Source organism: Helobdella robusta (assembly GCF_000326865.2).
Source record: "Helobdella robusta unplaced genomic scaffold HELROscaffold_5, whole genome shotgun sequence".
Classification (NCBI taxonomy): domain Eukaryota; kingdom Metazoa; phylum Annelida; class Clitellata; order Rhynchobdellida; family Glossiphoniidae; genus Helobdella; species Helobdella robusta.
This window is the reverse complement of record NW_008705254.1, coordinates 2,818,875-2,831,391: the sequence shown is the minus strand read 5'-3', so window position 1 is coordinate 2,831,391 and position 12,517 is coordinate 2,818,875. Positions and strand designations below refer to the sequence as shown.

Genomic DNA, 12,517 nt, shown 5'->3' with positions numbered 1-12,517 from the left:
TCAGTTTTCTTTCTTAAATCTTAATTTTCTATTTTTTCTATTTTTTTCTTTAGATTAGAATATTAGATAATAAATAAATAGAATGTTTATTTTTTATATTCTCATCAAATGAATAAAATTTAAATTAGGAGATTAACATTAAATTAAAACATTTAAATAAAATAAAATCAAAATGTAATCCAAGAAAATAAATTTTTGGAACCGACCTCCAAAAATAAGAAAGTTAGCCTTGCCCTGACAAATTTTATTTTTATCAACCATCCTATTTCGTTTTAAAATTGAAAAATCAAATTTATCAAAAATTATTTAAAATTATTATAATTAATTAATAATATATATAATATTAGTAGTTTATTTTTGATACAGTTTTTTTGGACGTCTTAAAACATTAATAATCAAAATTTTTAACAAAATTTAAATTAAAATTATTTAATTAACTAAATTGATACAAATTGTTAATATTTTTCCAAATTTGTTTATTGAAAAATAGCGCACAGGCGACGAGCCACCGACAAGACTCATCGGCGAATTTTTTATTTTTCAAACCAGACTAAATAGCAAAATAAAACAACAACCTGCTAACGGGAACAAAGCAAATAGATTGTAAAGAAAAACAAATCAGACAAACGTTAGTCAACGTAGTAAGATAAGTTGAAAAAGTTATAAATATTTATATATATATATATATATATATAGAACATTTTGTGATTTTCATCAATTGAATTTCTGAGTTTTAATTACTCCGATATTTATTAAAAAACCGAAGACTGGAAGCAACATCGTGGACGATCGCGATGATCGACTGCAACACAAACTTGAATCAACATGCTGTCATTTTCATCATTAATATATATATATATTATATATATACATAAATATATAATAAATTTTATCTATTTTTCTATTATTAATTGTCAAGAATTTCGTCTTTTATCAGCATATACATATACATGTATATACGTATTTTATTCTTGTTCCAGTTAACTGATGCCGTTGATCAAGATCTCGAAAATCGTGCATAAATAATAATTTTGAACATCTAGCTTGTGCTCTAAATAAAGTAATTTCCGCGAACTGGAAGATAAGATTAAAACTTGTGAAAAGTTAATTAATAAATTAAAAGCTAAAAATTTGTAGGATTTATTTTATTCTATATAAATGATATCTACACGTTGGATGAGCTTTTGTAATAACTTTTTTTCATCGAATCGAGCGTTTATATATATATATACTTATACATAAATATATATATATATATATATATATATATATATATATATATATAAACAACTACATAAATATACATCAAATTACATAAATACATGTATCGGCATGTAGATTTAAATTTATTTTTTGCTTACTATATAAATGCTAGAAAATTATAGAAAATTAGATAAATTTGAATATTATCAATAACAACTGTACATTGCATACAAAATAATGATAAACAATTATAAGGAAGAAACAAGATAGTAAAATTAAAAATGTTGATCTTTGGTCGGTTTTCCATTATATCCAAAGAGTAATGTGTTTTTTTTGAAATCAATGTATTCTGGTCTCCAGTACCAGTTTAAACAATTTGTGTTTGGTATGATTAGTTTGGAATAGTGTAAGCCTGGTTCTTTTCTATTCAATGCTAAACAGGCTACCTGATTTATTCTAGGACTTTTGTTTGATCTCAAAGTTTTGTTGGTAGGTTTAAATATATTGCTATAAAGAGTGACTAATTTGTGGTAATGGCAGTAATATATGAACCACATTGTCCACATCTTGTCTGTAGTGTTTATTGATTCAAAATATTGGTACCATTTCGTCATTAAAATTTTCGGTACATAAGGATGCTTCAAAGTTTTTGTTTTGAACCACCGTTGAAATTTTAACCAAACTCTTGGTTCTGGAGCAAAACCCCAACTACCAACCAATTTGTAGAAATAACTTGGACCAGTTAAACTTGGAAGTGGATTAAATTCTTTCCCGGTTTCTGCGATAATCAGACTTTCACTTTGAAAAGTGATTCCTGCAAGATTTTCTGTCGAATTATAAAACTGTTTTGCTGCTTTAAGCCATCTGTATGAATAAGGAGCAACGCTTATATCGTCTTCCAGTATTAGGCCAATTTCATATGGACACGTTTTATTGATTTTTGATTTATTAAATTTGTACTTCTTAGGTACCCAGCTATAAATCCATTGACCGATAATTCCAACGTGCTTAGACTGCAAATAGATATGTACAGGGCCATTTCTCCACAGAAAACTTCTAGCACTTATTAATGTTTCTGAATCTATATGACCATCTATAGATCTGTCAATCCATATTTCGAGCAGAACACTGTCTCCATCTGTTTCCAGAGCATTTAAACTTTGGAGGAGCTGATGGTCATAACAAAAAATGTTACTAAAAGATTTATCAAAAATTATTTTAATAAACCTCTAACAAGCTGGCTGATCTTTTGTAGGTGAGAACTATTATTCTCAAATCATATTCAAAGTCTTTAACTATATTGTGACACAAATTTTCACGTCCAACAATGAATATAAAGGTTTTATTTGCAGAGGTGTCACAATAATTTTTTACATCTGATCAAGAAAATTAAACAAACTTTATTAGTTTATTCAAGGTGCACATAATAATTAATTTCAAAAAAATTTGACAACTGATATATGTATATTGGATGACATTCAAAGTATAGATAAATTGTAAAATCATTGTTATTATTAAATAACACTTTGAATAAAATTAAACAACAAACTTGTCAATTTTCGTTGTAAGAGAGCTTCTGTTAATGTTTTTGACAAACATTGCTTGAAAGTATACTTGTTCGAAATTATGTAAATAAAGATGAAGAATGTAACTGAGAATATTAATGCTTGTGAACATGTGAATCTGTTATCAGGTTGAATCTTGATGAGTAAATTTAAAAAAAAGATCTAAAATAATATATTAATTAATATGGTTTAATTAAAGAATTAAACCATTTGTAAGATAAACGTTAATTATAAAAAATAAAGCCAACAAAACATGAACTTCTAATTCATAACTTCATTGTGTTGCACAGGTGTTTTAAAAGTGATCATCATACAATATTAAAATTAGTTGAATGTTAACTGTTAAATTTTAAATTAATATTACATTAAATTAAACAATGAATAAAAATTTATTTAGTATTTTACTCACATTTAAAATTTGATGTGGCAAAAAATTTTTGATTGCGCTTATCTTCTTCAGCTTAACAAACGATATGAAATGGGCTAATTTCCAGTTTTTCATTATTTTTTAGTTAGTGGTTTGTCATTTTCAATATTAATTTGCAATTTAAAATACATTTGTCACCACAAAAACTCATTTATTAGATTAGTTCCATAATATTAATCACAATTATTGAATGAATACAGGCAATTTTTATAAGACACAAATCTTTCAAATTTTGTGTTACTTTTATTTAATTTATTATTCAATTTAACTACTTCACACCATTGTGACTCCGGCTTTACATACTACTACAAGACGCGTTCATGTCACATCAAAATTTACTTTTGAGCAAACGTTTACAGCTTTTTAAATGTTGAGTTTTTGGTGATGGGCGAATTATGCGTGTTTGGCTATTATTAATTTCGTTCTTAAGAGGCCATGAAACCCATGAAACCTCGTTAACCTGGTCAAAAACAATACAGATATGTACATAACAATCAATGCAACAATACAAACAATACAATACAAAAATAAACATAACAAAGTGATTTAATAAAATTACTGTTTTTATGTTTCATCCATTGAATAACAATATTTAGCTAGATGAAAAGTCTGTTGCAGATTCTACAACGCAGGCTTTCAAAGATTTAAAGTCAGACAGTCAAATACATAGAATTTTATGTACCTATTTGTCATAATGAATAACAGAGTGGTTCTCACACAGTCATCTTCTAAATCACTATAATAATTGTTATGCTATAATGCTATATATATATATATATATATATATATATATATATATGTTGGTAATAGACTATAATTTTTACAATATTCTATAAATTCTACCGAATGTTTGGCGTTAATATGTTTGTAGTTCGTTTTTTCTCACTAAAGTTTTTTGGTGAACGTTTAGTTTATTAAAATTCAAAATAAACTTATTTTTCGAATTCATGCTGCAAATAAGGCCATATTTCGATTCTGAATGAATCATCGTCAGTGCTCCTTGTTGTATATATAGGGAAATATTGACTTTGTCAAGATTAACTTTGACGTTGTAAAAATTAACTTTGGTGTTGTAAAATTGAATTTTGATGCGAATTAGGTGTCAGGTTTCTTAATTGGCTGGTCATCTTCTTTGGTCTCCTTTTCTTCATCGATAGCATCATATTACGATGCTAGTTTTTATTACTTCTTTGTTTTCGTTGTTGGTTAAGCGCCGGGTTGGAAGTGAGGTTGTCATTTTTTGTTGTATATTTATTTTTGGTTTATTGATTAGGTACCTATGGCTTATTCAGTGAACAAAGGCAAAATGCCATCTAATTTTATTACGAATAAGGGAATGATTGCATTAACATCAGAATCAACAAATTATATATGGCGCCAACAATCCTAATTGAACAAAATGGATGAGTCTGACATACTTTTGTCTTATTTATTTCCACCATTAAGTATGACCATTTGACATGCACCTTATCTATGTTATATTTAACGAATAATTATTATGTGTTAATCATTCTGAGCAAACAAAGAAAAACTTGACAAACTTACAAAAAACAATAAGACCAGTTTTGTATTGTTTTTATTATAAAAAAATATATGAAATTAAAATACTGTCATGCGATAAGTCTTTTTATAAATACATTTGTAACGTCTAATTTCTAAACGCAAGGGTATTATGTATGAGCTGAAATTGTTATGCTATAATGCTATATATATATATATATATATATATATATATAGCATTATATATATATATATATATATATATATATATGTTGGTAATAGACTATAATTTTTACAATATTCTAAAAATTCTACCGAATGTTTGGCGTTAATATGTTTGTAGTTCGTTTTTTCGATTTTTCTCACTAAAGTTCTTTGGTGAACGTTTAGTTTATTAAAATTCAAAACAAACTTATTTTTTGAATTCATGCTGCAAATAAGGCCATATTTCGATTCCGAATGAATCATCGTCAGTGCTCCTTGTTGTATATATAGGGAAATATTGACTTTGTCAAGATTAACTTTGACGTTGTAAAAATTAACTTTGGTGTTGTAAAATTGAACTTTGATGCAAATTAGGTGTCAGGTTTCTTAATTGGCTGGTCATCTTCATTTTCTTCATCGATAGCATCATATTCTTCTTTGTCACAATTTACGATGCTAGTTTTTATTACTTCTTTGTTTTCGTTGTTGGTTAAGCGCCGGGTTGGAAGTGAAGTTGTCATTTTTTGTTGTATATTTATTTTTGGTTTATTGATGTCGATTAGGACTGCTTCTGCAATTTTAAGATGCGTGTAGTTGCTGTTCTGGTATATTACTTTGGTGTTGCTGTCGAGGATTTCACGGCTAATTGTGATTGAGTGTGTTGAGTCCAAATGAGATTTGATAGCACCACTCTGTTTATGCATCGTAAGCCTTCTAGTCAATGAGGTAGTAGTAATCCCGATATATGAGTCATGTTGACGTGCACAGCCGTCAAAGGGGCAATTAAACTCATATATTACGTGATTACGCTTTAACTCAGAGTTATCTGTAAGACTGCAGTTGTTTTTCAGTATTAGGTGAGACGTCTTTTTATTGTTGTAATAAATTCGGAGTTTAACTTTACTATTTGGGTTGGTTGGTGTGACATTTTTATTTACAGAAATCACATGTCAACAGCATACAAGGTAGATGAAGCTATTCTTAAGCATATCATCAATAAAAATGTCACACCAACCAACCCAAATAGTTTACAGAAATCACATGTCAACAGCATACAAGGTAGATGAAGCTATTCTTAAGCATATCATCAATAAAAATGTCACACCAACCAACCCAAATAGTTTACAGAAATCACATGTCAACAGCATAAAAGGTAGATGAAGCTATTCTTAAGCATATCATCAATAAAAATGTCACACCAACCAACCCAAATAGTTTACAGAAATCACATGTCAACAGCATACAAGGTAGTTGAAGCTATTCTTAAGCATATCATCAATAAAAATCATATCATCAACTACACGCATCTTAAAATTGCAGAAGCAGTCCTAATCGACATCAATAAACCAAAAATAAATATACAACAAAAAATGACAACCTCACTTCCAACCCGGCGCTTAACCAACAACGAAAACAAAGAAGTAATAAAAACTAGCATCGTAAATAGTGACAAAGAAGAATATGATGCTATCGATGAAGAAAAGGAGACCAAAGAAGATGACCAGCCAATTAAGAAACCTGACACCTAATTCGCATCAAAGTTCAATTTTACAACACCAAAGTTAATTTTTACAACATCAAAGTTAATCTTTAATGTTTTAAAAACTTTAGTGAGAAAAATCGAAAAAACGAACTACAAACATATTAACGCCAAACATTCGGTAGAATTTATAGAATATTCGTTTTTTCGATTTTTCTCACTAAAGTTCTTTGGTGATCGTTTAGTTTATTAAAATTCAAAACAAACTTATTTTTCGAAATCATGCTGCAAATAAGACCATATTTCGATTCCGAATGAATCATCGTCAGTGCTCCTTGTTGTATATATAGGGAAATATTGACTTTGTCAAGATTAACTTTGACGTTGTAAAAATTAACTTTGGTTAATGGTTGAGGCGCTTTGTCATCCTGCTGTTGCAGTTACTGGGTTTGAATACACCAGACCTCTCCGTATTACGTGCAGTGTGCATGAGGCGTAGATTTACGCGTAATCACGTCCGTCTTCTGTGTTCACTGGATCCTCTTCCAGAATTATTCAAGGGAGATAAAATTTTAAAAATTATTAATATATATGCTGCTCTCTGATTTAACAAGTTTTTGTTATGATTTGCTTAGTTAATCAGTATGTTATTTTATGCAATGTCAATAAACTTTTGGTTCATGGAATTGCAGAAAATAAGTTCAAAATATCCGTAATTCCATTCAATTAGGATGATGAAGTCTTAATGACAACAAACGCGCGAAGCTGCTGAACCTTATTCGTCCCAATCCTATGCGTCTGGTGGTCTCTAAAATTAAACTGAATAATAAGGTTTTCGATAATTAAAACATAAAAATGATTTGAACGTGAATATATGCTGATCGATTACGTGTTTGTAAGCATACCACAAAAACTAGAGACCCAAATTAATTTTTATGTTTTAATTTGAACCTGAAAAACTTAAGCAATTAAAAACCAGTTGATATTTTTAACAGTAGTAAACCATGAATACTTCCAGGTAAATTTTCCAAAAAATAATTAACGAAAGGTTGAGAATTGTTACAATGTAGTAAGTCACTCGGAGAAATAAATCATTAAAATATTGATTAGGTACCTATGGCTTATTCAGTGAACAAAGGCAAAATGCCATCTAATTTTATTACGAATAAGGGAATGATTGCATTAACATCAGAATCAACAAATTATATATGGCGCCAACAATCCTAATTGAACAAAATGGATGAGTCTGACATACTTTTGTCTTATTTATTTCCACCATTAAGTATGACCATTTGACATGCACCTTATCTATGTTATATTTAACGAATAATTATTATGTGTTAATCATTCTGAGCAAACAAAGAAAAACTTGACAAACTTACAAAAAACAATAAGACCAGTTTTGTATTGTTTTTATTATAAAAAAAACATATGAAATTAAAATACTGTCATGCGATAAGTCTTTTTATAAATACATTTGTAACGTCTAATTTCTAAACGCAAGGGTATTATGTATGAGCTGAAATTGAAAGTCTAGCTGTTTCTGTTTATATCAAATATGTTAATGCTAAGATGATGAATCTATATCATCAAACACGACTGTCTAGTATCATTCTACTGATAAAATAAATTGAGAGAAATCAATTGAAAAAAAATGGTTTTTGGAAATACAACATGTGTAATGCACACACATGTCCTAGCAGGATGTCTAAATTGGTGTTAAAAAAACGAACGCACCAGTTTCACAGACACACGCTCTAACAAACACACATACATACATAGAGGTACCTAATATATACATATACAGGCTTAAAAACACGCAGTTGCAAATTTATTCTTAACTAATCATGGAATGTTATAAAATTGGATTATTTGGAATAATATGATCAATTTTGTATATTGTGTAAATATGCACAATAATAAACAAGATTTTATCTGTATAATCCAACAAGATAGCTAAATCAAAGAAGTTCAATTTTTGTTGGTTTTCCGTTATAACCAAAGAGTATCGTGTCTTTTTTGAAATCAGTGTATTCTGGTCTCCAGTACCAGTTTAAACAATTTGTGTTTGGCTTGACTGGTTTGGAATAGTGTAAGCCTGGTTCTTTTCTATTCAGTGCTAAACAGGCTACCTGATTTATTCTAGGAATTTTGTTTGATCTGAAAGTTTTGTTGGTAGGTTTGAATATATTGCTATAAAGAGTGACTAATCTGTGGTAATGACAGTAATATATGAACCACATTGTCCACATCGTGTCTGTAGTATTTATTGATTCAAAATATTGGTACCATCTTGTCATTAAAATTTTTGGTACATAAGGATGCTTCAAAGTTTTTGTTTTGAACCACCGTTGAAATTTTAACCAAACTCTTGGTTCTGGAGCAAAACCCCAACTACCAATCAATCTGTAGAAAAAACTTGGACCAGTTAAACTTGGAAGTGGATTAAAATCTCTCCCAGACTCTGCATTAATCAGGCTTTCACTTTGAAAAGTAATTCCTGCGATGTAATTTGTCGAATTATAAAACTTTTTAGCTGCCTTTAGCCATTTGTATGAATAAGGGGCAATGCTTATATCGTCTTCCAGTATCAAGCCAATTTCATAAGGATACATTTTACTAATTTTAGATTTATTAAATTTGTACTTCTTAGGTACCCAGCTATAAATCCATTGACCGATAATTCCAACGTGCTTAGACTGCAAATAGATATGTACAGGGCCATTTCTCCACAAAAAACTTCTAGCACTTATTAATGTTTCTGAATCTATATGACCATCTATAGATCTGTCAATCCATATTTCGAGCAGAACACTGTCTCCATCTGTTTCCAGAGCATTTAAACTTTGGAGGAGCTGATGGTTATAACAAGAAATGTTGAAATATAAGATATATTAAAAATTATTTTAATAAACCTTTAACAAGCTGGCTGATCTTTTGTAGGTAAGAACTATTATTCTCAAATCATATTCAAAGTCTTTAACTATATTGTGACACAAATCTTCACGTCCAACATTGAATATAAAAGTTTTATTTGTAGAGATGTCACAATAATTTTTTACATCTGATTAAAAAAATAAAATGGATTTAATTATTTTATTAGTTTGCGCATAATAAATAATTCCAAAAATAACAGAAATGAATGATGATGCTCAGTGACGGATCTGGAAATTTTTTGAAAATTTGAAAATTTTCAAAATACTTGATGGAATTGAGTTATTTATATTGATAAAATACATTAGCAGCAAGCAATTTTAATGTATCATAATACAAATCAAGTCAAGTATATTCTTGTAAAAAATAAATAACCAAAAATTCTTTTTTTTTAAAGAACCGAATTCTTAAACGTACAATGAAACGATAACGAGAATCATAAATATAAGCAGATATGCAATTTCAAAATCATCTTCCAAAATGTTTTTGTTATGTTTTAAAAGAGATATATATATTTATTTACATCAAATTGATTCTACGGTTTTTTATCATGACAAAATTGTCTATGATAGTTTCAGGTACAATGTTGAAGTCTGAATGTACATTAGTGCTAAACGATTTAGCTTCACTTAAACGACGTTTGAGTTTATTCATAGTGCGGGAATGAATGCTCAGCGGAGAAAGTTGTCACACTTAAAGGCAGCGTTATAGCGATTTGAAGAGTTGTCGGGCATTTTCTTAAGAATATTGAGAATCCCTTGACATTTACACAGCCCTGTTTTTATTAATTAAAAAACAATATTAAATGCGATTTTGAAAATAAGTTGGAGAAGTTTAACATCGTTTTGTTTAAAAACACTTGAAATGCTATCCACCATTTTTGGGGAAAAATTCTTTCAATCGTAATAATTCATTTTTCGCTTTCTCAGTTTATACCAAAAAATTGATTTCATTAAAATTTAAATAATTCAACTCCAAATTTAGATTCAAAATGACAGTCAACAAAAAGTTTAAATAAGTAGGCAACGCGGAATTTTTGGTAAAAAATTTGAATAATTGGATTTTTAAGCTATCAGAAAAGTTAATATTATAATTAAAATAAATAATATATCATAATAATTATTATAAATATTTTTTAAAGGCTGCTCTGCTAGGGGCATCACCACCCTTTCTCTTAGATCCAACGCTTTTGATGCATTTAATTTTGAATGAGAGTTGGATATTGAAATCGTAACATGTTGTAATAAAAGAACACACTTGTTATTTTCCGCTGCCATATAGCTTTCGCTAGCGTCTCTGATAAACATTGCTTGAAAATATACTCATTAGAAATTATGTAAATAATGATGAAGAATGCAACTGAAAATATTAATGCCAGTAAACATGTGAATCTCTTATCAGGCTGAATCTGACGAGCCAGTGTTGAAACTGTTGATGGGACCTGTGCAATAAAATAACAAAATGTTGGTCATTTTAATTAATTTAGATTTAATGTTTGTGAAGGAAAATTTGTAAAAATTAAACACAAATATAAAACAATCGAACTATATTATACATCAACTTCCAATATTGATTTGATTTGCACAAGTGTTAAAGTCAATAATTTATATTATTGATATTATTATCATACTAAGTTGGATTGTTAAATTAACACACACCACGCACACACACACACACACACACACACACACACACACACACACACACACATACACACCACGCACATAAACACACAATCACACACACACAGTCACATACACACATTATAGTGACCTTTTAGAAAAAGTCAACGACATTTTTGTTTATTCGACATTTATTAACCTAGCATAAATAAATGCGGAAATAAATAGTTAAAAACCGAAATTTACTGATGCCGAATCAAATGAATATGAATAAATCATTGTGATACCCAACTTTCAAACAACAAACAGCTTAATTGGACAACGGTTAAAAAAGAAATAATTTTCTAAAATATAAACATTCAATCAATAAAAATTCTCTTCCTATTATATATATTCCAACTCAGAGTTGTTAAAAAAGAAATCACTTTTAATTTGAATTCCTCCACACGTTCTATCATCACCGCGCAACAATAACCTTGGTATGCCCTTTCTCCATTCATCACATTTGGAATAGGGTCTTAAATTCTTTTTATACCAAAACAATTAATTTTTAAAGAGTTTCCATATATTAAGCTGTAGAAATCTAAATATGTTAACTACCCCTAACTAAACTCTTCATTGTAGGGAGTCTACAAGCCAAACCACCCCTTGGCAACATCTCTGAATAAACAGATATATAAATTGATAAATAAATAAATATATATATATATATATATATAAAGAAAAAAAGAAAAAAGAGAGAAGAGGAATAAGAAAGAGAGAGAGAGAGAGAGAGAGAGAGGGAGTACGTTAACGACTGATTTAATAATAACCTAATCCCATTTCTCTACTGGTATGGATAAAGGTATGCCATAAACGAAAATCAGGAATTTGGTTTGTTGTTAACGATGTTAGGATTAGTATTTATTAATGAGTATTCAATTTTTATTATTACATAACATGGAAAGATAAACAACACTTTATTAACTTGTAACAACCCTTAACTGACTTAACTTGCATGGAAGTGTATTTCATCACATGTGCGACTAATAAAACCTTTCTTACAGTTGCAATTTTTAAACTTTTCACATAAAAATTTTAAATCATTTAAGATTGAGACAATAATAGCTAGCGCAGTTATCTAACTTCTAACCAAAATATCAGTATAGAAAATAGAATGATATTAACAACATTATATTACTAATTTTAATTTATAAATTGCAATTTACTAATTTTATCTTTTACAAATTACACCAATTGATTTTTGACCGACTTAAGTACAAAAAGTCAATTCATACAAAAAGCGGTCTCATTATTTTTAATCGTACGAGTCTGGTTTTTTAATTTTTTTTTTCAAAAAGCATGATATTAAAATTGATTACGAAAATGTCATTCATCTTAATAATGTTGCCTAAAAAAATTATTCGAAAACTTATTCCATTATTTTGAATAAATAATTTTTAAAACGATCAAGTAGACGCTAAATAGAAAGACGTATAGAATGTTGGAACAATAGGAGGAAGATAGCACCAAAAATAATAAAATATCTTTCAATACAAAACACCTATAATAAGTTTCAAAGGCGTTAAAAATGATTTTTTTT

General features: G+C 28.6%; 2 protein-coding genes across 2 annotated transcripts; both read right to left on the bottom strand.

The window, feature by feature from the left end:
• Positions 1-1,478: 1,478 nt before the first annotated feature.
• HELRODRAFT_163374 (hypothetical protein) lies at positions 1,479-3,270 on the bottom strand (the record flags this gene model as incomplete). Its single annotated transcript, XM_009027256.1, has 4 exons — positions 1,479-2,372; positions 2,431-2,579; positions 2,753-2,930; positions 3,178-3,270. The coding sequence occupies 4 exons, from the start codon at positions 3,268-3,270 to the stop codon at positions 1,479-1,481; spliced, it is 1,314 nt and encodes a 437-aa protein (XP_009025504.1).
• A 5,070-nt stretch (positions 3,271-8,340) lies between these two features.
• Positions 8,341-11,109, bottom strand: HELRODRAFT_163373 (hypothetical protein; the record flags this gene model as incomplete). Its single annotated transcript, XM_009027255.1, has 5 exons — positions 8,341-9,234; positions 9,295-9,443; positions 10,007-10,088; positions 10,697-10,754; positions 11,087-11,109. The coding sequence occupies 5 exons, from the start codon at positions 11,107-11,109 to the stop codon at positions 8,341-8,343; spliced, it is 1,206 nt and encodes a 401-aa protein (XP_009025503.1).
• Between the last annotated feature and the right edge of the window lie 1,408 nt (positions 11,110-12,517).